Here is a 25,680-nt window from a genome sequence, read left to right on the forward strand (position 1 = left end):
TAGATTTTTTAATACATTTCTATCAACAGGGTCCAATTTCATGTGTGTTGACTTATTGTATGTTTGTAAATAATTCAGACTCTTATTTTTAAACAAACTTTTAATTCTAATAAACATGTGCATTTCACATACAAAAGTTTTGTTTGTTTTTTGCGTTGAGGATTAATAGAATAGTGGGAAAATATGTCTTGAAAGAGTAGGACAACTTACAGTGATACAAAACTTCCTCAGATACGCTAACAGAGATAGTGAAATATAAATTCTCAAAGGAATGTTACAAGATATAATGTTTTGAAGGTGAGAATGAACTCTAGGTCTTAGTTGAATTGATATCACCAGCAAGAATTTCAAGGAACACTTTTAAAGGAATGTTTGAGAATTCAAAATAGATCCATATGATTATATTTTTAGTTCCAACTCTGTTCATGGGCTGCCTTTTTAGACAATATCTATAACATTTACAAATGCTTTGACCTATGTTAAGGCATTAACTAGCACCACAGTTTGAGTTTTAAGTCATAAAGTGGCATGTATATTAATTCTGTACAGAAGTACTCTGTTAATAAGACATTGATTTGAACAGCAGTTTGAAGGCCTGCAATTCACCACTCCAGCTCCACAGGGTACTTGCCTGTAAGGCAGGCTGTGCAGTGGCCAAGTCTAGTTTTAGTGCTAGAGCTGATCCTCTCATCTTTCCCATGTGACTCTATCCCACCTTGAACAGCAGACACCAGGCCTTCAACAGACAGGTAACGCACACTTGTAGCACCTTCTCAAAAGCAAAAACAACATTAAAAGAATGTACATCACATTCTGAAGAACCTTTGTGGTCCACATGCACAATTGCCAGTAATTACAAATCTCTATTTCCATAATGGAAAGCAGAGTTTGTATGGTTCTTTCATAAATTGTAATTCTAAAACCCTAGCGCTTAAGCAAATTTTTTGCATTGTTCTGACGTACCAATATAGCCAGCTAAATCCTCAAACTCTGGTTTGTTAGCAATTAGCTCCTCTTTGGTAGGAATGTTGATGCCCATGTAGCATGGGAACCGGATTGGAGGTGATGCAACTCGAATGTGGACCTGTGAGGTCAAGCCCATACACAAAGACATCATGCAGATGAAAAGAGACCAAAGCAGCAAACATACTAAAAAAAGGGTTATGTATGTGATTTATAACATTTGAATGAATCTTACCTCTGTTGCACCTGCTTCCTTGAGCAGTTTAATAATAGGGGAGATTGTGTTGCCCCTGACAATAGAATCATCAATAAGCACCACTCGTTTGCCAGCAAAGTTGTCAGTCAAAACTCCAAACTTTTTGGCTACTCCAAGCTGACGCAGTCGAGTATTTGGTTGAATGAACGTTCTGCCCACATAACGGTTCTTACACAGTACCTCTACATATGGAAGTCCGGACTACATTAGAGAGACAAATGTGAAACTTTATAATATCTCTTGATATAAAGCAATAACACAAATATGAATAGCATGCTTATTACCTCTTGTGCGTATCCTAATGCTGCAGGTGTGGCTGATTCTGGAACAGTGCTGACTACATCAGCATCAGTGGGGGCCTCAATCGCCAATTGCCGTCCACAGCGCTGCCTCGCAATATATACCATCTGACCTGCAATATGGTAACAGACATTTATTTCACCTAGGATTAACCTCATAAACATTGTCTGCACTGTAAGATGATCATGGCACGATGGGAAAAATACTTTGTTATTACTAGATCATTACAATCCTATTACTAACCTTTTCAAAAACAACAATTCTGCTCAATTCTGATTAATTATAACAGTTCACTTTTGTTTAAAATAATTACTATTACCCAGAAAGACAATTTTAAACATGAACTTGCCTTCAAATATAGAGTCTGGCCTGGCAAAGTAAACATATTCAAATATGCAAAAGGCAGGAGGGTCTCCCTCTGTGCGTAGGACAACACTCAAGCTCTTCACTCCATTTTTAGAGATCTGGACTATCTCTCCAGGCTGCACTTCACGATAATACCTGAGAAAAGAACAAAAGAAACAAACAAATTAATTAATAAAATATGTAATTGAGCTTAAGGCTCTGGGATGGAAACTCCTTAGAGAAACAGTATAGAGTACCAAATGCTGAAAAGTAGGCTTTCACATATTTGCAGAAATCAAAGCCAAATAAAATTGAGTGATTCTGTTTGAATTTAATGTAAAGGTTGCCATGATGTTGTGGGCATACTTTGCTCCAATGGACTGGAAGCTACAGGACTCAGATGAAACCACCCAGCCTTCTGTGTCTCCTCCAGCACCTGAACAATAAAAATTAGGAATGAGTTTAGTTCCATTTCTCTTTTTATTCTCATACTCAACAGGCAGCTCACAAACTTTTTAGCAGCCTGTGACATGCCTAGTTATGAAGATATACTGTACTTCTTATAATTAGACCCCAGACACCACATGAATATATCAAGCGTTACATTTTGCATCTCACAATCTCATTCTAACAATGTGAAGCTTTTTATTTTTAATATTTTATTCCACATTTTACCATTTCAAAAGGACAAGTGACACTATAAAACGCCATGGTAAACAACAGACAAATCACAAGGACAAAGAAGAGAAAAGAAAAAACAGAAAAACCTTCCATAGCCAATCAAAATGTGCTTCAAAACAACAACAACAACAAAAATGCATAGCTTGGCACAGTAACAGAAAGTAAGGATGTTATGACAAATATGACCACCTACAGTATTCATACAATTTTCTAGATATAAACATTTAGGTAATTGTTACTGTTACCTGCAAACAAGTAAATCATTTTTTATATTAAATCTGGCTGTAATTCCAGATATATTATATCTAATTCTTTCCATATGTAAGGTGGATGTTTTTGTTAGCCAGGCAGGAAGAAGAGGCCTTGCTTTTTAGTTCCACAAAGACAATGATTTTCTTAGCAACAATCATCTCATATTGTATGGCTGTTATCTGTATCCTCCAACTGTGAAGCTCCAAAAATTTGACCAGTCTAATATGGCAGTCTTTGATTCAGATGGTAAATTAAAACTATAGACCTCGGTGCAAAACTGGATAATGTTTGACCAGAATCTCTGTGCCCTAGGGAGATGTGAAATGTGAATGTTAATTTATCATGAGAGCTCAACAGTCAAACTATAACAATATAATATTTTGTAACTTAATTGATGATTGCGACCAAGGGTACGCACATCTTTTGTCTGAGGATGCATCAAGAATAAACCAGGATTTTACTCTCTTCATTATTCTCTTGCATATTTTGCATCATCCTCCACTGGAACATTCATGCACAACACAGCTTTTCTGACTGATGTGACAACTGAATTTACTTTAAATTTGTCAATGATGACATAGCATGATGTGGCTGCATTTAAATAATACCTACAAGCCCTTTTCCGCAGTACCAAGTTTCAAAATCAGGTTCATTTTCACCCACCACTTACTATACACTGACAAAGTTCTTAAAATGTGCTGACATTAAAGGGATAGTTCACCCAAAAATGAAAATTATCTCATCATTAAAGTATCACTCAGTAACTTTTTTCTTGTGTCATCTTGGACTTAGTGACACCTATTGGTGTTGATGCAGCATTATTCATGATCAATAGTTTTCAGTTATAGATGCCATTGTAGAAATTCACTATTCGCAATCAGCCATGGTTAATTTAATCCAAGAGTGAAAGTGTCCAGTAACAAGACGTTACTGAGATTAAGCGAGTAGTATTCAGCTGGTCACGTGATTCTAACATGGCAGCCCCCTTGAGGGCACCCGTGCACCATGTAGAATAAAACAGCTTTTATAAGGTTACTGATATGACTAGAGTCCTCATCTCATGTGAGTGGTCATGATTTTATACACGTTTCAAAAGTACAATGAACTTCTTTAAAAGCAAAACTTTTTTAATGAGGAAAGAATTACTGAGTGCACCTTTAACTCACTCTTATGCATACCAAAGATTTTTAGAAGAATATTTAAACTCTGTAGGTTCATACAATGTAAGTGAATGGGTGCCAACATTTTGAAGCTCCAAAATGCACAAACACAGCAAAAAAATAATCCATAAGACTCCTGTGGATAAATCCATGTCTTTTGAAGCGATATGATAGGAGTGTGTGAGAAACGGATAAATGTTTAACCATAAATTTTACTCCCTGCCCAGAGGTGGCGATATGCATGAAGAATGCAAATCAATAAACAAAAGAAGAAGAATGTAAAAGTGAAAGTGATAGTAAAAAATGACTTAAATATTGATCTTTTTCTCACCCACACTTATATCACTTCAGAATATATGGATTTAACCACTGGAGTGTTATGGATTACTTTTTTACTCTTTATGTGCATTTTGGAGCTTCAAAGTTTTGGCACCCATTCATTTGCATTGTATGGACCTACAGAGCTGAAATATTCTTCTAAAAATCAGTGTTCAGCAGAAGAAAGTCAGTCATACACATCTGAGATGGCATGAAGGTGAGAAAATTATGAGAGAATTTTCATTTTTGGGTGAACTATACCTTTAACATATGTATATATACACAGAACGTTCAGGCCCTATTTACACTGCATATATTCACAAACCTTATTTTGAACGAAGATGTACCTGTATAAACCCCATACCTGTTGTTTGAATGGTGTTTGTCCCATCAATGTTGAATTACTCTTTGTTTGTACGCACCTGAGCTGTGCAGTTTGGAGATGGGCACTAGACGTCCAATACAGAGAGGCCTGTTTCCATAGGGGTCTCTCACAGCATAGATCACATCTTTATACATCACTAGCAGCGAGTATGATGTAGGTGTCTCTGTCATCAGATTTTTAATACTGCAAAAAAAAAAATTTAAAAAAAAATCATGCAAAGTGGATTTAATTTTTTTTAAATCTGTAAGTCTACTGATATGAGAGGGTCTAAATGTGGTGATCCAATCAGATGTTTTTGTAAAGGGAATGGCAATGCATAATTTACCGAGCCACCCAATCAGGAGTGTCAAGCTCCTCCATGGGTGGAGTCAGCGCAAGGAGCTGAGTGATAAGCTCACTGTCCGAACAGGTGGAGAGGCCAACCCCATGTCGCATAACCTTTAACAAATATTATATCAATAGGGAAAAAATAACCCCCATTCCTCCTCCAAAGCTGTATATGGAGTCTCGTGTAATCCCTAAAAGTCAAAACCCACCTTCTTGCGCAGTGCAGAAGCATTGACCAGCTCTCCATTGTGTGCTACAGCAATCTTGCCATGCAGGGTGTCCACCACAAAAGGCTGGCAGTTCTGCAGCTCTGAGATGCCAGTGGTGGAGTAACGTGTATGTCCAATACCAAGGTTACCATTGCGCAGCTTCAGCAAGTCTTCAGGTTTCAAAGCAGTGTTCACTAAACCCATTCCCTGCAAAAGACAGAGAGAGAGAGAGAGAGAGAGAGAGAGAGAGAGAATGAGCTCAAGCATGCCTAATCTTGCCCTCATTGCTGAATTTACATTTGAAATATACTGGCCCTTGAGGAATGATTGTTTCAAGTGAGATGTTTTACACATTAAGGTGCTGTATTAGTCCTACATTACCTTCAGAGTGGTGTATATCGGTGGATTTGTTCCAGTGCTTGTGACAATTCCAGCACTCTCTTGACCCCTATTGAACAAAAAGTATTGTGAAATCCTCTAATACAGTTATTCCACACAGACATTTACATTATAGGAACAGTTCACCCAAAAATGAAAATTCTCATCATTTACTCTCTCATGCCATCACAGATTTATATAACTTTCTTTTGTCTGCAGAACACAAAGATTTTTAGAATATCTCAGCTGTGTAGATCCATGCAATGCAAGTCAACAGGGTCCAAAACTTTGAAGCTCCAAAAAGCACATAAAGGCAGCATAAAAGTAATTATACGGCTCCGATTAATCCATATGACTCTGGTTAAATCTATGTCTTCAGAAGCTATATGATAGGTGTGGGTGAGAAACAGATGATTATTTAAGTCCTTTTTTACTATAAATTCTCCTCCCTCCCTAGTGGGTGGCGATATGCACGAAGAATGCAAATAGAAAAAAACAAAAGAAGCAGAACTCTCAGGAGAGATAGGTGCTTATTTAGGAGGGCTCTTTGAAAGTGGAGATTTATAGTAAAGAAAGGACTTAAATATTGGTCTGTTTCTCACACACCTATCATATTGCTTCTAAAGATATGGATTTAAGCACTGGCATTGTATGGATTACTTTTATGCTGCCTTTATTTGCTTTGTATGGACCTAAAGAGTTGACATACTCTTCTAAAAATCTCCATTTGTGTTCACCAGAAGAAAAAACGTCATACAGATTTGGAATGGCATAAGGGTGAGTAAATGATGAGAATTTTCATTTTTGGTTGAACTATTTAACATATATTGATCATGGAGTGATTTTGTTGAAGACGTATTATTGCATGTAGTGAGCAATTAGGTCCCACTGTATCAACATGCCTAGGCAAGACTGCAGTCAGGATAGAGAATGTGTCCCTCCCATTGCTCTCTCTCTTCCACCATTTTACACAAACAACATTAAAATCAAGCCAAATCAGTTGCAAGAGTCAATGGCTGTGGATGGATGTGACTATAAAAGGCAGATCAAACAGGTTTGTGTGAATCGGTTAGGTAGAGTGAGAATGAGGAAGGGGGAGGATCAGGAATTGGGGGGGGGGGGGGGGGACGGGACTGAAAGCATGAGGGGAGATAAAAATACTCATAAATGACTGAATAAAGCACACACACAAGGCATTCAAAATTGTGATCAGAAACCCTTTCAGCTCTTAGCACAACCAAACACCTCTTAAGCCTTTTACAGATGTCTTATTGAGAGAAACTGACACAGCAAGTGCAGCTCACTTGCCAAGCCACTTCTCACATTTCCTCCATGCACCTCCCCCACTGCACACAGCTTAAGCCAGTCATAAGGCTGTTCTCTGTCACGTGGGTGTTCCTAACTGGCTCAGTCGTCTGGTTGCCTTGGACACTGAGCTTAAAGTCAACAGGGAGGGGGAGCAGAGAGGATAAAGGCAGAGGTGAACAAACAGAAGCCATTTCTAGGCAAGCTTAGAAACATGGAGCCTAAAACAGCCCAACACAGTAATGCTGGGGAGGACAAGCAGCAGAGGGGAGCAGCTGGATACTGGAGAGGGGAAGAAGTGAAAGCTCTGCTTTCTGTGTGGAGGGAGAGACAGGCATGGGAAGAGGAAGAGAGCAAGGCCAAGTATGAGGCCATCTCAAGCCGACTGAGAGAGCTTGGGGTGTGTAAAGACTGGGTTGAGTGTAAGGCCCAGAGTAGGAGTATGGCTCTTCCAGACTGGAGGCCTACACAGACGGTCTACAAACAAGTTTACGCAGATACTAGATCACTGACCCAAAGGCCTTACATGGCAGAAGAAGAGTCTACTTCCCAAGCAAGTCTTCAGGAAGGTAATTTTCACAATCTTAAAAACACAACATTTTGTTGAAACATTCAAGACAGAATAATTAGATTTTTGCTCTTTTTGTTTCTATTAAGACTACAAAACACACCAATTTGGCAACTGGGACCTAATTCAATATGTCAAGGGAAAAAATACTTTGTTTCTCAAGTTAAGTCAAGTTTTATTTTCTTAAAAGGGAAAACTGATTTGCAAGCAGAGATTTATTATACATAAATTATACGTTTGCATGATTAGAACCACACACACACACACTTTTTAATGCAGCTTATATATTCATATTATATAAAGTTATTATTATTTGTTAAACTATTTATTTAACCTTTTTGTTAAACTAAATCTCAACTACATGTATAAATATAAAACCATTCTTTAAAACCTTTCATCTGAAAGTCCATTAGCCAATAGGGATCATATCTCTTACAATCCGATCCCTGAAATCTCAGTATCAGCCGATCCCAATCCGAATCCAGTGTTGTTGTTGTTTTCATAATCAGTTCAGAATATCTATACCTCACTCTGTGATACTAATTGGGGGTACTCTTTTATATTTAAAGAAACACAAACCTTTTACTACACATTATTTCAATATAAATGTTCACAGCATATTAAGAAAAACTTTATTATTAACTAGTCTTCTGGATAATGTAGCAGCAAAATTAACAGTAATTCCAGTAAAAGTCGTAAGTAGAAAAGAAGCCAGTTTTCTTTGCACAATTTTTCAACTTGTATCTGGACTTGTAAAAGGATTAAGATTTCTTTTTTTCCACTATGGTTATTAGATATCAGTCCACTTTTCATTCACACAGTTATTTTTTGGAACCCAAAATATTGTTGTAATTTGAAAACAAATAAAAATTATAATACATTTTTATAATAATAATAATTATTATTATTGACTTTTAGAATAAATACAATAGTAAAGCATTTCATTCATGCACCTTTAACTACAAAACCCTCAGGCTTTTATTTTGACAGTCGGAACACTTTAAGTGTCTGTATGGGGGCTAGTTCACAGTAGTTTAATAAGCCTCTTATTCGAAATTTTGTGTAATGCTCCTCCTCCAAACCAAACTATTTTTTTTTTTTTGCCCCTCATCAAAAACCTCAATCAAAAACCTGGTGAAGTAAAATACAATCCACATGGTTGGTTAATGTATCCAGGTATTGGTGTTTCCAGCTCCATTGTGTTCTATTTTAGCCAATGTTACTTTGCCCCAAAGGACCCCAAACCTTGTTAAAGGTGCACTAAATTTTTTTCTCATTAAAAGTAGTTTTACTCCTTAAGAAATAAATAGTGATTTTGAAACGTGTATAAAATCATGAGCACTCACACGAGATGAAGTCTCCAGTCATAACAGTAACCTTATAAAAGCACATGGGGGCTGCTATGTTGGAATCATATGACCAGTGGAATATTACTCGCTTAATCTCATTAATCACCCTTTTATTGGACAATTAACTCAAATTAAATTGATCATGGCTGACTGAATAGTGAATTTCTACAGAAGTATCAGTAACTAAAAACTACTGCGTTTGAATGATGCTGCATCCATACTGCTAGGTGTCAGTGTGTCAGTCCAAGACGACAAACAAAAAATTAATGAGTGCACCTTTAAATGAGAACCAGTTTACTTTCTCAGGGCTGGAAGGAGGCAGACACTGGTCTGACAAGGAGGTCCGTGCTCTCCTAAATGTCTGGGCTGATAAGGAGGTTAACAAGCAACTCCAACGCTCCCACAGAAACAAGGCCATCTTCCAGGAGATGGCACGTCGTCTGGAGCAGCAACATGGCGTGGTGCGAGACTGGAGACAATGCCGCACCAAATACAAGAACCTGAAATACGACTACAAAGTCAGCAAGAGCCAAGGCCGTCCAATGAGGTTCTGGGCTGAGCTTGATTGCATACTGCATGGCAAAGATATTGAAGGCGGCTTTGCGGAGGAGGACTCGCCTAGGAAAATACCAGACAGAGACCAGCTGGCTATGAGGCGTGAACCTGACAAAGAACAGGTTATCAAGATTGATGATGGTACGTTTTTAATTATACCTGTAAACTTTATTTTAGGGTTCTACAATCTAGTAGTGTCTTTTTAGAAAAAGACTCAACTGGTGAGTTCTGATAGGGTCGTAGACAACAGGGTAAAAATAATGCTAAATGCAAGCAAGAAAATGCAACTATAATAGTGCATAGTAAGAATAGCAAAAAAATGTGCTTATCAACTTTCTTTTGTTGTTGGCGTCAAAGGCTATGCGTCCAAGGTTACAGTATTATGGCACAAACTATGAATTCTTGTATTCAATAACAGCTAGACAGTACAGCAGAAATGGATGGAACAACGGGGTCTTTAGACACATTAACTTTGCACAGCATTTTAAAAATGCAGCAGCCAACACAAAATGCTGAAAAGACAGTGAGATCAATGACGCCTGTCTACCTCATGTGTTCACAGACTTAACAGTTTTAAAAGTGCAGATGGAATGCAATATGTGCCTTTTATGAATACCCCTCCTCCCCCAATAATACATTTGGCCAAGTGTTTGATTCATGTGAAGCAGTAACACTAAATAATCTTGTCAGTTTTCCTCTTCAGCCTATGTTAATATATACAGCTCTGGAAAAAATTAAGAGACCACTGCAAAATTATCATACACTGATAATTTTGCAGTGGTCTCTTAATTTTTCCAGAGCTGTATATACTGTATATATACAGTTGAAGTCAGAAGTTTACATACACTTAGGTTGAAGTCATTAAAACTCATTTTTTAACCACTCCACAGATTTCATATTAGCAAACTATAGTTTTGGCAAGTCGTTTAGTACATATTCTTTGTGCATGACACAAGTAATTTTTCCTTTGCTCAGCAAGGAAGAAGCCAATGCTCCAAAACTGCCATAAAAAGCCAGACTACAGTTTGCAAGTGCACATGGGGACAAAGATCTTACTTTTTGGAGAAATGTCCTCTGGTCTGATGAAACAAAATTGGAACTGTTTGGCCATAATAACCATCGTTATGTATGCCTACAAGCCGAAGATCACCATCCCAACTGTGAAGCATGGGGGTGGCAGCATCATGTTGTGGGGGTGCTTTGCTGCAGGATGGACTTGTGCACATCACAAAATAGATGGCATCAAGAGGAAGGATATATTGAATATATTGAAGCAACATCTCAAGACATCAGCCAAGAAGTTAAAGCTCGGTCACAAATGGGTCTTCCAAATGGACAATGACCCCAAGCAAACCTCCAAAGTTGTGGCAAAATGGCTTAAGGACAACAAAGTCAAGATATTGGAGTAGCCATCACAAAGCCCTGACCTCAATCTAATAGAGAAGTTGTGGGCAGAACTGAAAAAGCGTGTGCGAGCAGAGGCCTACAAACCTGACTCAGTTACACCAGTTCTGTCTGGAGGAATGGGCCAAAATTCCAGCAACTTATTGTGAGAAGCTTGTGGAAGGCTACCCAAAATATTTGACCCAAGCTAAACAATTTAAAGGCAATGCTACCAAATACTAACAAATTGTATGTAAACTTCTGACCCATTGGGAATGTGATGAAAGAAATAAAAGCTGAAATAAATCATTCTCTCTACTATTATTCTGACATTTCACATTCTTAAAATAAAGTAGTGATCCTAACTGACCAAAGACAGGGAATGTTTTCTATGATTAAATGTCAGGAATTGTGGAAAAACTGATTTTAAATGTATTTGGCCAAGATGCATGTACACTTCTGACTTCAGCTGTATATAAGATGTAGGTACGGTAGGCAGGGTCATATGGCCCCCTGGCTGTATATTGCTCTGGGCCCCTTTCCTACTATAAAATACAGTTTAGAATTTTTGGTGGGACCCCTTGGATCTTTGGGCCCCTAGAATCGTTACCATATTTCACCCCACTAGCTACGGACCTGAAGGTAAGATGGGAAGATGCCCCCCGGGGTAAAAATGCCAATTTAATGATTATTAACTTATGGGGTTATTGTAAAATACTTCCATGCGTTAGATGTACATTTCAAACATCTTCTCTATTCTTTATAACCTACTAGGCTATTTAAGTGGAATTCAATCTGTATTCATAGTATTGCTATTATGACCTGCCTTCAATTAAAAATATGGGTGTCTTTATATGTATATATTCATAGGCCTGCACAGTATATAATTCACAGAATAAGTTTACCTTTCAAATGAATCTCTTTGACTGGGATTCTGTTATTTGATTTGCCTGTCATTGTTAGTTCAATTATCCATCTAAATGAACAATTTAGATTGTTAGATTCATTTTGTGAAAAACAATTACATAAAATATTTGATTTTATATTTTACCTTAAATTTTAAAATTATATTACTAAGAATGATATCAGATGTATTTCATACATTCTGTACCCTGGGGGGCTTCTTGCCCCAGGTGGGGGGTCATCTTGCCCCATTTTTATTTATTTTTTACTTTTGTACGATAAACAGTCTTGGTACATTGAGTCGTCACTGGATGACCAATGTAAAATCTAGTTTCTCAGGCAAAACCAGGTGAAGTTCATCAGCTTCTCATAATCTAGGATTTCACTATTTCCATATTTACTCCTTTAAAGATGAAAGTCTGGCAGAGATGCAAACAATAATGAATACTGCTGCCCACCCACTGATTGGAAGAGAAACAGGTGAGTTAGAAGACTGCTACAAAAGCTGAAATATTAAATGTTATTTCAAAACTACACCTCACAAAAACCTCTCATTTCTATCCAATGCTTAACCATGTCTGCAGCGACAACAGCAGCAGCAGCAAATGAAATGAACATAATCACGGTGCATGATTCTGGCAGAAATTGGAGTGAGGAAGAGGTGGCCGCGCTGCTTCAAATCTGGGCTGAAGAAGGCATTCAGCAACAGCTACAGGGCTCAACCAGAAATAAAGACATTTTTGTGCAAATTTCACGCAAGCTTCTTCAGCAGGGCGTAGAAAGAGACTGGAAACAATGTCGCACCAAGTATAAGAACCTGAAATACCTCTACCGTTCTCTGCAGAGAGGAAAGGCTGATATTGGAGATCCTCGCCGCGTCATGAGGTTTTACGAACAGCTAGATGCCCTTTTGTCCAAGCCTCCTAGAAGGATGTTTAGTCCTCCAGATCTTGAGGAGCTGTCCATGGTTGGAGTTCCACAGGAGGATAATGACATTATTGCGGTTAGATATGACCAGCCCTCAATGAATGAGGCCACTTTGAGATCTTCTGCCATTACTGCAAGAATTTTTCAGAATCAAACTGGGACTGAAAACATTTTAACGCAGTCAGATGAAGTGACAAATGTGCAATTTGGGATGTCTGAAATGAATGCCATGATGGTTAGCAGTCCTCAGATAGAATATGAACAGCATCTCTCCTCTGACACCATCACTGCTGTTATATGTGACAATGGTCAAAAGTACAGAAGAAACACAGGTAATACTATTATAACACCATAGTAATTATACTAAAATTATATTGTTTGCATGTAATGACACTTTCATTTGCCTGCTCTTAATATGTGTCCATATGTTTGCAATGTAGAAAGTGGAGACCCATTATACACAAGAGGAGTGCAGGTGGTGGCCACCAAAGGAAGAAAGAGGAAGGCTTCAGATGAAGGTTTTTCTTTATATTCTCATGACAAGACACTCTCAATTTCAAGTTGTCATGCACAGCAAAGGAGTAGAGCTCAGGTCTGACATAGTCATGTAACTACAGTCTGACTAATAGAATCAAGATGGGAGTGAGAACACTGATAAGAACAGAGCATCACAAACACAGGGGACTATGCAATGAACTTTCCATAAAAGAGAAAAAAAAATATGATTTCATTTACAGACAATACAACATACTGACAACCGAACAGCCCTGCCCTATTCAGTTATCTGAATTTTTCATGAAAGAAGTAATTATTTACTCACTCTAATATCACTCAAAACCCATAAGACTTTCTATGGAACACAAAAGGTAAAGTCTTCACAGGGTTTATATGCTATTATGACAGTGAATAGTGACTCCAGTGTGTCAAGCTCGAAAAAGGACAAAAATAAAATGCCATAAAACCATAGTAAATGTAATTGTTACAGCTTGGAAATTATGACTACATCTAAGTCTTCTGAAGCGATATGATCACTGTGTGGTAAAGAGAATTAAATTTAAGTCGTTATTCACTCAAATCAAATAATTAAAGGAATAGTTCATCAAAATATGACAATTTTCTCATATACGCACCCTCATGCCATCACAGATCTGTATGACTTTCTTCTGCTGAACACAAACAAAGATTTTTAGAAGAATATTTCAGCTCGGTAGGTCCTCACAATGCAAGTGAATGGGTACCAAACTTTGAAGCTCCAAAAGCACATAAATGCAGCATAAAAGTAATCCATAAGGCTCCAGTGGTTGAATCCATATCTTTAGAAGCGATGTGATAGCTGTGGGAGAGAAATGGATCGATTTTATGTCCTTTTTTAACTATTAATCTCCACTTTCACATTCTTCTTTTGTTTTTGGTGATTCACATTCTTCGTACATATCACAACCTATTGGGCAGGGAGGAAAATTTATAGTAAAAAAGGACTTAAATATTTAGCTGTTCTTTACCCACACCTATCATATGGCTTCTGAAGTCTTATGGATTACTTTCATGCTGCCTTTATATGCATTTTTGAGCTTCAACATTTTGGTACCCATTCACTTGCATTGCATGGATCTACAGAGCTGAAATATTCTTCTAAAAATCTTTGTTTGTGTTCAGCAGAAGAAAGAAAGTCATACACATCTGCGATGGCATGAGGGTGAGTAATTGATGAGAGAATTTAAAATTTTGGGTGAACAATCCCTTTAATAAAGCCCAAAAACCAAATATGTCGGCTTTGTTTATAACATCAAACCTCATTGGTTTGGTCACAAGTTGCGGCAAAAACCCCTGAGGTTTGATGATCACCTTTTGTGTTCCATGGGTGAAAGTAAGTCAATCAGGTTTGGAGCGACAGTACTGTACTGTCAGTAAATTGTGACAGAATTTTCATTTTTGCGTGAACTATCCCTTTAAGGATGGAACACTGCCATTCAACAATAATAGAAGATATAACAAAGAAAATATACATTTTTAATAAGAATGAACTAACAATTATTTGTGTATTTTTAATGAGTCATTTTTATATATTGAATAAACTCATTCTTTGACCTACATACCATTGTTAACTATTATCTATATCTTTCTAGGGGACCGTTTGGTTAGTAAACAGTTTCATCAGAGCACTGATGATGGAGAAAGCAGCACAGACTGGTCGGAGAATATAGACTTCCGATGCAAAGAAGAGGGAGATCAATACATTCCGATCATGGAGATCACCTCTGTGTGCTCTATGGCGTCTAATGCAATCACGGCCGAACAATCGGTGAGATGACAGGACAATGGAAGTCTATGGATCTGTTATTCCAATATTGCATTATTAGTGTTTAACTGCTGTAGAGTACACAAACCGTTATTTCATGAATGGTCCTTGGACAAAGGGCTTTATCAGTGTTTATAAAACGTACCAGTAAGACAAAGAAATATCAAGCAATTGCAAAAGTTGCACTTATATGACACCTTCTCGATAAAGAGTACTACATAATTAGTTTAAATACAATGCAGGCATTAAGAAAAGTTACTGTGTTTCCAGGATATAAAAAACAAGATTAAATTAAAACGGATGACTGTTCAGGTTTCATAAATCTTCCTATAAATAATATGAGCAAAACTTTTTGTTCTAAAAGTGAGAGCTTGGACTGAAAGCACAGCAGCATCACACTAACCTGTGCTGCAATGCAACAAGCCCAAGTGTCAAAATCTGTGCCACCTCCAGTTGTGTTGGCCATTCGCCCGCTGCGACACAGCCGAACACCCCGCATTCCTCACCGATACCCGACTCCTCAAACTCCATGTCCTTCTCGGTAGATTTGTCTGCCTGTGTTTGTAGCGTAGCGTGTTATTTCCACGCTGACTGGAATTCACACGGAGCACGTTCCTCACACAGTGGAGCATGCAGCGCGAGACCTGAACAACAAAAGTGCCCCAATGAATAAAAACACCAGATTTAGGATCCAAATGAGAGCACATGGAAAATAGCAGTTCTCAAAAGGGAGTTTGGTCAAATCAATAACACAAAATGTACAAAGTTGGGTTGATAAACTGAGGAATACGCTCGAAGTCTCGCGCCACACCTGCAAGCCACGTGGCCCCTAACTTCAACTGCGTAGATGGATCAGGATGGATGTTTGCTCCTAATCAAAGACAAGTTGTTGTTAAAAGTTTTGTCTCTCAAAGACAGCAGAGATGGGGTTCTGCCCACGTGGTTAAGATGGCATCACTCTGATTGGTTTTTATGTATCGGCAGTTTCGTAACTGGCGCTGCTCTTGTGAAAATATATGAGTTGGGTTTCACTCCTTGTCGCTACTCGCTATACTTTACACTAGCTTTTCTTCTTTAGTTCACCCTCTTTGCCACAGGTGGTTATTGAAACGTTAAGCTGAACGAAATTAATAGGTTTCAACCTTTCCCCCCCCCAGGAAAAACGAACCTCAACAAAAATGACGAACACATCAGGTACGTCTGCTTTCTCCCTCCTATATTGTAATGTATTGTAGTTGTTGCGCAGTAAATACAAAACCACGCATGTGGCATGTCAACGTAGTTATAAAACTAAATTGTATTGTGTTTTTGATAAGTTATTAATCATAATGATAACATTACGAGTCTTTCTTGATCAGGTCTATGTATGCAGTGATTTATGTCGCCGTTGTTGTGCAGTTAACACCTTTGTTTTTATGCGTAGAACTGAAATTAGGTCAGAAACTGAACGAGGGTAAGACCAAGCAGATCTTTGAGCTTGTGGATGAACCGAGTCATGTTCTGGTCCAGTCTAAAGATCAGATCACAGCGGGCAATGCGGTTCGGAAGGATCAGATGGAGGGCAAAGCAGCTATTGCCAATAAGACCACGAGCTGTGTGTTCAAACTATTGCAGGATGCTGGTGAGATTTCTTTTATTATTATTATCATTATTATTTAATCCAATAATTCGGCAGACAGGTTAATTTGTTTACACAGTGTTAAAATATATAAGGTAATGTTAATCCACTTACTGTTTGTTGCAGACTTGCAGCTATGCATCAGTAGTGCACAAACTTTGCATTGTCTTTTTATGGCTTTTGTACAGTGTCAAAGAAGTTCATGAGGTTGACCCACAATTCAAAGTTACTTTTAAAATAGTTCCCACATCCGCAGCAATTTTAGTAAAATGAAGTGTGTATCCCATGTGAAGCTCATGATGAAGGTTGCACTCTGGAAATTAGAGTCTTGTGACCTAGACATGCTTCCTTTGATTAAACTCAATATGCATGCATGCTTTGTTTAGGTTATTTAGACTGATGTCCAACTTTCACTATGTGAACATGTCTCTTTTGGCAGTCATTGCTCTACTCTGCAACACACATCCTGGTAGCACACGTATATCATCCAGACGTCTATTTGATGTGTGTTAACATCTGGAAGAAAAAGTTTTTAGATTGTTTGCTCATTGGCTATATGTCTGTTAGACATTCCCCCTCTGTTGTCAAAAGGACATTCAGAAACATGCAGATGTTTTTGAGACATTTAGGATTTAGAATTTATGTAAAAATGATCTAATTAGAATGCGATGCTTTCCAGATCAAGTGCTCTTAAACAGACATCCTGGAGATGTGTGTGTGTGGTATCTGGGTAGCGTTGTGTGTTGTCTAAATGGTTTTACACACTGTTCATAGAATAGCATCCAGCATGAAACCCTTAACATAACTTTGCCGATACCATTTCAGCACAAAATGCCAGTACATCACTGCACATTTATTAGTGGTTTTGCCATTTCTAATAAGATCCACACCGTACGTTGATGACTGTGAATAATGAATGGACGACTTTCAGGTCTCAAAACAGCATTTGTCAGACAACATTCAGAGACTGCTTTTGTGGCGGCCCGCTGTGAGATGATACCCATTGAGTGGGTTTGCAGACGGATTGCTACGGGTTCCTTCCTCAAACGAAACCCTGGGGTCAAAGAGGGTTACCGTTTCTCTCCTCTAAAGATGGAGATGTTCTTTAAGGTGAGGTTCTATGATTTAGGAAATATAGTTTAAAAAGATTTCAGATTTAATGGGTGGATTGTGAGAAATGTAGAAATCCACCACTATAGATTTAATGGGATAGTTCACCCAAAAATGAAAATTCTCTCATCATTTACTCACACTCATGCCTTCCCAGATGTTTATGACTTTCTTTTGTCTGCTGAACACAAACAATGACTTTTAGAAGAATATCTCAGCTCTGTGGGTTCATTCAATACAAACCAAAAATGTTTGATCTGGAGTCAAATTAATTACCTTTATGCATTCTATATTTGCTTTTTAGAGCTTCAAAGTTCTGGCCACCATTCCCTTCCATTGAATGGACCTACAGAGCTGAGATAATCTAAAAAATTAGTTTGTGTTCTGCAGAAAAAAAAAGAATGTCATACACATCTGGGATGCCATGATGGTGAGCAATTGATGAGAGAATTTTCATTCTTGGGTGAAATATTCCTTTAACAAGTTGAGAAGGCTGATCCTTGGGAAGTTTTATCAATAGTCAGACAGGATCTGTTAGACATATTTTAAAGTTAATTTGTCACACCCAAGAAGCTTATTATCATCCTCTATCCATCGTCCCACTGATTTCCTCTGTATTCTGCTCAGGATGATGCCAATAATGACCCACAGTGGTCAGAGGAACAATTGTTGGCGGCTGGTTTTGAGCTGGCAGGCCTGACCATTGGCCGCTGTGAAGTGGACATCATGAGCAAAAGCACAGTCGCCATTTTTGAAGTCCTGGAGAAGGCTTGGGCCACACAGGACTGCACTCTTGTGGATATGAAAGTAAGGAACTAGAACATACTAAACTAGCACTTGTGGAACCATATTCAAATTTGTTGATGTTGCTTGAAATGTTTTATTTGCCCTAGTGTCTAATAATGACTGTAGGGTGTACTAGTCTTGGTATTGGTGTTTTAATATCCATCATTTTTCATTTTAGATAGAATTTGGTGTGAATGTGATCACTAAAGAGATTGTACTGGCTGATGTGATTGACAACGACTCCTGGAGACTTTGGCCCGCTGGGGATCGCAGCCAGCAGAAAGACAAACAGGTGACTACCCAAACAATGCAATAAAAAAATAAACAATTATCCACGTCGGGCCTGAAATTTATTTACTTCTTGTAGTACTGGATTAAAATTAGCAGTCATTCAGAGTTTATGTTTTTATTCTGATAAAGCAGATGTTGTTCTGCGTCAGATAAATACAGTGCTCTCTGTGTAGGTGTACCGTGACCTAAAAGAAGTCACTCCTGAGGCCATGCAGATGGTGAAGAGGAACTTTGAGTGGGTTGCTGAGCGAGTCAAGGTACTTGACTATAGTTTATTTACAAGATGATTATTACACACCATTATGTACAAAATTGATTTTTTCATTTTCTTCAATTTCTACACTTATATTCTTATTCCAGTTTAGTTTATATATAGGCCACACTATTCTAATGACTAATCTATTCATATTAAAAATATTCAAGTTTAAACAAGACCTGTAGTCAGTATCATCATAAATAACTTCAAGAAGCTGAACACAAACATATAGCTCTGTGACCTTTGGAATATTTTCTTAGTTCACCCAAATCAGTTGTAGCTTTCACCTCTGTTAACAGCATGAGGACCCTTGCGACCTTATCATTCTTCTCTCTTCTATAAAAACACATTCTTTCACAACACCTAAATGAACTTTTCTCATTCTCTAAATGAACCTCACAACCTTTTCTGGCTGTTAATTTTCATTGAATCTGTTGTTTTTGAGGAAGTCTCTTTTCTCCAGTAGCACTGTCTTTATTATAACTGTGCATAACCCCTCGGGTCCACTGTTTTGTGTAGAAGATTGTTTATCAACTGCAAAAAAGTTTATGAACTTTAATATCACAAGATACTTTTTCCTCAAAAAAATGCTGTGTTTGTGTGTGCGCGCGTACACACATCAAATCAAATCAAATCAAATCAAACACACATGTAGCTGCTCCTGGAGTCACAAGCAAAAGGAAGGGTTGTAGTTCTGATGGGTTCCACCTCAGACGTGGCTCACAGTGAGAAGATCCGTAAGGCTTGTTCCTTCTATGGAATTCCCTGCCACCTTCGAGTCACCTCCGCCCATAAAGGCCCTGATGAGACCCTCCGTATCAAAGCTGAATATGAGGGTATGACAGATTACCTTATTCTTATACACTTTTGCTCTCATATATATGTAAAAAATATCAAACATGTTTTCAGATGTAAGAACAGCACAAGCATGCCCTTCTCACAGACTGTAGCCTCATGGCTTTTTTCCAAAATTATGTAAAATGCATTTAAAAACATCAGAGATTTCTGTGCCATTTATATTTTCTGTTTCTCAAAGACTGAACACCCCTCCCCCACAAACACATTTCAACCCAGAATGTTTTTTTAAGTACATAAATTTCTCTTTTTGTTTATAGTATAATGTTAATAGCTAAATAATATATATTTTTCCCCTCCTTTTAGGTGATGGAATACCCACCATCTTTGTTGCAGTTGCAGGGAGAAGTAATGGCTTGGGTCCTGTGATTTCAGGGAACACAGCCTACCCTGTTATTAATTGTCCCCCTATTACCCCTGACTGGGGTGCTCAGGATATCTGGTCATCTCTTCGCATGCCAAGTGGTACAGCTTGATTTAAATATCTTCAGTAATGATCGTTTGTGACTCGTTATGTGTATATGATCTGCTGTAAGGTGCAGTCTGTCTTTAGTGTGTGTTTGTGTCCAAAGTGGGCATACAGTACAGCTGTATCCCATGCTAAACTTTCTCTCATTCTTATCCTCTCTTTAACCTTTTAAGGTCTGGGCTGCTCCACAGTTCTTTCTCCTGATGCTGCTGCCCAGTTTGCAGCTCAGATTATGGGTCTAAATGATCACTTGGTCTGGGCCAGACTTCGGGCCTCCATGCTCAACACCTGGATCTCTCTGAAGCAGGCTGACAAGAAACTACAAGAGTGCAGCCTGTAAAAGACCAGTGTTTTCATTCCCACAAAGCACTTTGTAAATTTCCTCTTATAATTGATCTACACACCTGTCACTGCCTTTGAAAAAGCCTATGTGAAATGCTGACCTTGCAATAATTCAATTTCAGGTGTAAAATACATCGATAAACATTCCTTAAAATATATGTATTTGTCTTAATGCTTTTTCTAATCTGCATGATTAAATGAAAACCTTGGAAAAAAAGGCAAGGGCATAGCAGTCACTTTCACACACACACACACACACACACACACACACACTTTTTAAAATATTCCTACACTCCTGACAAAAGAAAAACACTTGAAGTCGTTAAAAGTACATAAACCTTTTTTACAATGTATCTTTAGCTGTTAAGACAAGAAATCTCACTAGAACTTAACTCTGATCTGAATAATTTGTGCAGTATTTCACTATTACGCAATAACTACAATCTTGAGTTACATTAGACTCAAATTAGCATTGCCTCATTGATACATAAAACATTTGTTATTTTTTACACACAAAAATCAACAACTGTTAATTGGTTGGGGATGGGAATCTCAGCTTTCTGGTAGAGCCATATCTCAGGAAGATGTCTTCATTTCAAAATTATGTTTCCGCCCAGTTTCGACCGGGGAGGTTTCGAAGGCCAGTGGCACGTAGGTGTAGAGTGCTGACAAGCCAATAGGAAGAGAGAAAAACCCAGGATGCAGGGTTGCACGAAAACCAGTTGTTTGAATCCCACCTTCACAACTAGACTTTAAATTGTATTTCATTATACTGTTAGTACAGATATGTTTAATAGATTTTAAATGTTGTAAAATTTTTAATAAAAACGTAATAAAAATAGCATTTAATTACGTTTCATAAAAATGCCTTTTAGAACAATTACAGTTATTAAAATAATTATTGGCACTATTTAGATGCTGTTTTAAAGTTTTGACCAGCCTTAACCTCCATGAGGTCAATTGAACATCTTGTGCTGGTCTGTCCACTGTACATACCCCTACGGAACCTACTGCTATTTCCGTACAGAGCCAACAGTGTTGTAGGTGTTGATTGCATGTCATTCTTCAGCACCCTGACAAACCTTCCACCTACATCAGGATTATTCTTATGCACTTAAGCACAATACAAGCTCTCGAACTGTAGCTGTCTGTTCCTAAAGCGACTTGCCTTTCATCAGTTCTATACTCTCTACACCATTCACTCCACCTCAACTGATCCTTCTTTAACGATCTTCAAATTTACATATGACAATCCTGATTGGCCTAAAAAGTGAAATCAATGAATATGCATGTAGTTGACACAGACAGGAGGTATCATGGCTGTGGGCTTGTTGCAGCCATAACGACATGTCAAGAAACACAGAACATTTTCTAATACAACTGAAAACGGTCAGTTTCCCTTAGGCCTTGTTGTTCCAGTTATAAACATATATTGTGTTTTGTTTGTGTGTTTAATTGTGAATTTAGCAGCCAGCAGAACATTTAAAGGAGCAGGACTTAACAGATGATACTTCAAAAAAGGATATAATGGGAAATACTTAAGCACCTCTAAGATGAATCATAAGATGAATTCTACAATCTATTTAGGCTTAGGATGCTTTTGAGAAATGAGGCAGAGCTTTGCGCACTTTGCTGGTTTTTTTATTATTTTCATGCTATAACCGGTGAGATTCGATATATCAAATTACATATTTATTTTTTGAGGTAAACATGGCAAAATCAAATTCCTCAGACTCTGGAGACATTAAAAGACACTTGCGTGTTCAAGCTCAGGCCTCTGACAGGACTGCGAGCCGGGGACTCGATTTGGACGGCACGTCGGGAGATGAAATCCAGCGTCAACTGTCCAACATCTTGGTGATGCTGACGAAGGTTGTTGCTGACTTGGAGGATCTCGCTGTAATACGTCGATCGATTACGGCGTTGGAAACAAAATTCTCTGAGATGGTCACAAGAGGTCACGGCAAAGTTGTCGTGGGGGTTCTCGCGTGCGTACATGGACTCTTTGAGTTTGGAGGGATTGACGCTGGTTGGCGCTGTCGTTTTTCTTTTTTCTGTTTGTTTTGTTCGGGGGGAAGTTCGGGGTTTGAGCGTTGCATTAATGGGAAATGTGGTGTGTATAATCTTGCTTTTGACACACAATTATTTTTTTATTATATCAATATGTCAGATGTTAATGTGAATGGGTTATCTCTCTCCATATGGAATGTGAATGGGTTGGGGTATCCCATAAAAATGTTCTTAAGCGTAAGAAATGTGATATAGTGTTTCTTCAAGAAATGCATCTTTCCCCACAGGAAGCTGAAAAATTTGGGGAGATATGGGGTGGACATGTTTTCTTTAGTGCTGGCTCAAGTAAGAGCAGGGGGGTCATTATACTGATAAATAAACATTTACAATTCAAATGTCTAAAACAGATTAAAGATAAAATAGGAAAAGTCATTAAGTCACTAAACTATGCATTAATAAGTCCCCTTTCTGTTGGTCAGATTGGATTGTGAGGGGGGTTAATACACTCAGTGACCTATATGAGAGTGGAGTATTGAGACCTTTTGAAAATTTGGTTAAAAATTTTGGGATTCCCAGGTCTCAATTTCATAAGTATTTACAGCTGCGGCACCTACTCTGCACTGTTTTTGGGAGTGGCACACACCCCCCTAGTGCGGCAGATACTCTGGGAGTGGTGATTACTGCTTTTGGAAAAGGTCATGAGGCATCAGTGTATTACTCCCTGCTAATTCAGTGTCTGGGGGACGGAGTTTTAAATTCCCTCAAAAGATTATGGGAGGAAGATTTAAATTTGTTTTTGGAGGAGGGAGTGTGGGCTAGGATTCTTAAAAACATCAAGTCTGCATCTAGAGATGCAAGGGTGCGGCTTATGCAATTTAAGATTCTACATAGATTTTATTGGACCCCTTCTAAATTGTATAGACTTGGTCTTAAGGACACACCCATCTGCTGGCGATGCCATTTAGAAGATGGAGACACCGCACATTTTTTTGGGGGGTGTCGTAAGATACAGGAGTTCTGGTTGAGGGTCCAGAATTTTATGGCCGACGTATTGGGTACTCGGAGTTCCTTTTGCCCCAGGCTCTGTATTTTGGGTGACGGGGCGGTCATTGATGTAGGAGATAAGTACATGAAGAATTGGATCCTGGCCAGTGTTATGGTGGGCAGACAGGTTATCCTTAGAGGATGGAAGTCAGCTGGAGCCCCCTCGTATCGTGAGTGGCGTGAGGAAATGGGCAGGGTGGCAGCTTGGGAAAAGTTGTCATATAGAAGGCTAGGCAACATGGATATGTTCATCAGGAGGTGGGGCAGATATTTGGCCTTTTTGGAGGGCTCTTGGGGAGGGACAGTGGAGGGAGATGTGTTGTTTTAAATGTGTATGTTGTAGCCTTTTGTTTTTGAACATATACTTTTTTTAAATGTATTTCTAAATATTTTCTTCTATTTTATTGTTTGTTTGTGTGTCTTTGTCAATTGTATTTGACCACTGGGGTATCTGTTTGTGTTGGTTGGTGGGTAGGGTGGTTAATGTTCAGGAGAAAGGGTTGTAAATAATATAATAATACAAATTTAAATTTAAATTAATCAATCGCATTATCATGCAGAACATCATAGGTTTTTAAATCCATAAGGATCTCTTTCTCAACGGCAATACCAGCAATGATGACAGCCAACTCGTCAGCAAGATATCGCTCTCTTCGCTTTCAAATTATGTACATCACTTAAAGCGTGATTGTGTCTCTCAAGGCCAGCTAGAAGGCCTAGACTGGGACATATCCTAAAGACCCCACCCACAAGAACAAATAAATTAATCTGATTGGCTGATGAATCTGAAAATCTGACTTTAGATGCCTATTTATTTACACTGTTGAGGGATTCTGTGGAAATTCTGAAGGCCTGACAGGATGGAGCTCAGATTCATGTGCTGCTTCGGCTAAGGAGCATGGCTTCGGGGAATGTGATTTGTGAAACAGTTGTCACACTTTGCTTGTAAGCATCAAGGAATAAATTCTGATTGGATACATTTTTTTATTTTTTGCTATTCGTTTGTAGATTAATTAGGAGTGGAAAGTGATTGAAAATACATAGGCAAAAAGGTCAATGTGAATGAAAGGATGAAAAAATATTTGTTTATTAGGCATGTTACACCAACTGAGAAGGCTTTGCTGGCCCTGAGAAATCGCCACTGTACAGAATCAACTTCATCTGTAAGATATCAAACAATACATTAAGAAAACTTTAAATTATATTTTCCATAAAAAACTGTCTATCAAAGATGTGTCTTCACTTTGCGTCAACTCTGTCAGATTTTTTTTTTTTTAATCCTGAATAAATCAGAAAATGTCCTGATCAGCTTTAACTCCGAGTACCCCTTTCCCACTTCCTGCTCATGGTGGATGCAACAGTTGGACACGTGGTCTTGTACGTTTTATATTTTTCATAATTTAAACAAACAATGTATAAGTCTCTGCGGTCACAGCTTCAACTTCATTCTCATTATTATAATTTCTGTTAAAATTGTGGGATCAATTTAGGAATTTTAGTTTAGTTTATAGAGGCATCTTCAACTGAGGGGGAAAAAATGGCTCCAGTGTACAACACATGGTTAAGATGGAAAAATATTAAATTTTGTCAACTCAGTCAGAATTTTCAGAATAGTATGAAAACAGAAAAAATAAATAAATATTGAATGTATTTTATCACTTAACTCCTTTACTGAACAATATTATTAGATAATTAATGACTTTACACTTGTTGGATGAATAAAATTAAAATAGCATGCTTTTTGGTGTGTCTGACGGAGTTGACACAAATGACAGTAAGATGCAAGTTATGAAGTGAATAAATGTCAATTTTCAAATTTTTTTAATAAAAAAACCTGTTCCCTTACATGTTTGTTAGCTGAGACCTTTGTCTACAAATATATCTATTTCAAATTAATTTAGTATTAAAAAATAAAAACTTAGATTTTAAACATGTTTTGTCCCTTATTTCAAGAATCAGTGTTTTATAACATTGACCTTCCCAGCCATAGACAAATGTAGTGAAGCCCACCTATCCACATCACACGAGAACCTTTT

At 38.0% G+C, this 25,680-nt stretch overlaps 2 protein-coding genes across 4 annotated transcripts; one reads left to right on the forward strand and one right to left on the reverse strand.

Annotated features, from left to right (window-relative positions):
- Nucleotides 1–82: 82 nt before the first annotated feature.
- On the reverse strand, nt 83–15,820 carry LOC127415947 (amidophosphoribosyltransferase-like). 2 transcript variants are annotated; one of them, XM_051654988.1, is made up of 12 exons: nt 15,675–15,820; nt 15,267–15,507; nt 5,578–5,644; nt 5,197–5,403; nt 4,986–5,098; nt 4,698–4,843; nt 2,231–2,300; nt 1,869–2,020; nt 1,504–1,631; nt 1,199–1,420; nt 964–1,084; nt 83–769 (listed from the first exon to the last, which is right to left on the reverse strand). In XM_051654988.1, the coding sequence occupies exons 2-12, from the start codon at nt 15,392–15,394 to the stop codon at nt 603–605; spliced, it is 1,521 nt and encodes a 506-aa protein (XP_051510948.1). In that variant the 5' UTR covers nt 15,395–15,507; nt 15,675–15,820; the 3' UTR covers nt 83–602. The 2 variants fall into 2 exon arrangements, with proteins under 2 accessions (XP_051510948.1, XP_051510949.1); XM_051654989.1 differs by lacking the exon at nt 15,675–15,820 and having other exon boundaries at nt 15,267–15,532.
- Nucleotides 7,018–20,748, forward strand: LOC127415945 (multifunctional protein ADE2-like). Of its 2 annotated transcripts, XM_051654983.1 has the most exons (15): nt 7,018–7,448; nt 9,103–9,492; nt 12,049–12,117; nt 12,222–12,896; nt 13,005–13,082; nt 14,691–14,866; nt 16,021–16,057; nt 16,287–16,484; nt 17,413–17,591; nt 18,219–18,398; nt 18,556–18,669; nt 18,842–18,925; nt 19,580–19,760; nt 20,086–20,244; nt 20,422–20,748. In XM_051654983.1, exons 1-15 carry the CDS (start codon nt 7,094–7,096, stop codon nt 20,586–20,588), a joined length of 3,042 nt encoding a protein of 1,013 aa, XP_051510943.1. In that variant the 5' UTR covers nt 7,018–7,093; the 3' UTR covers nt 20,589–20,748. The 2 variants fall into 2 exon arrangements, with proteins under 2 accessions (XP_051510943.1, XP_051510944.1); XM_051654984.1 differs by lacking the exons at nt 7,018–7,448; nt 9,103–9,492; nt 12,049–12,117; ... (1 more) ...; nt 13,005–13,082; nt 14,691–14,866 and adding an exon at nt 15,719–15,883.
- Nucleotides 20,749–25,680: the final 4,932 nt, after the last annotated feature.

The sequence above is a fragment of the Myxocyprinus asiaticus genome, chromosome 25 (genome assembly GCF_019703515.2).
Source record: "Myxocyprinus asiaticus isolate MX2 ecotype Aquarium Trade chromosome 25, UBuf_Myxa_2, whole genome shotgun sequence".
In the NCBI taxonomy this organism is placed as follows: Eukaryota; Metazoa; Chordata; class Actinopteri; order Cypriniformes; family Catostomidae; genus Myxocyprinus; species Myxocyprinus asiaticus.

What these genes read in the sequence shown, in the direction of transcription:
- LOC127415947 (XM_051654988.1), bottom strand. Translation starts at nt 15,394, where the DNA reads ATGGAGTTTGAGGAGTCGGGTATCGGTGAGGAATGCGGGGTGTTCGGC. An exon ending in CATTAGGATACGCACAAGAG is followed by an intron (nt 1,421 to 1,503) that starts GTAATAAGCATG and finishes TCTCTAATGTAG; the next exon opens with TCCGGACTTCCATATGTAGA. An exon ending in AGGAAGCAGGTGCAACAGAG is followed by an intron (nt 1,085 to 1,198) that starts GTAAGATTCATT and finishes TTGACCTCACAG; the next exon opens with GTCCACATTCGAGTTGCATC.
- LOC127415945 (XM_051654983.1), top strand. Translation starts at nt 7,094, where the DNA reads ATGGAGCCTAAAACAGCCCAACACAGTAATGCTGGGGAGGACAAGCAG. An exon ending in ACTGATTGGAAGAGAAACAG is followed by an intron (nt 12,118 to 12,221) that starts GTGAGTTAGAAG and finishes CCATGTCTGCAG; the next exon opens with CGACAACAGCAGCAGCAGCA. An exon ending in GGGTTGCTGAGCGAGTCAAG is followed by an intron (nt 18,926 to 19,579) that starts GTACTTGACTAT and finishes ACACACATGTAG; the next exon opens with CTGCTCCTGGAGTCACAAGC.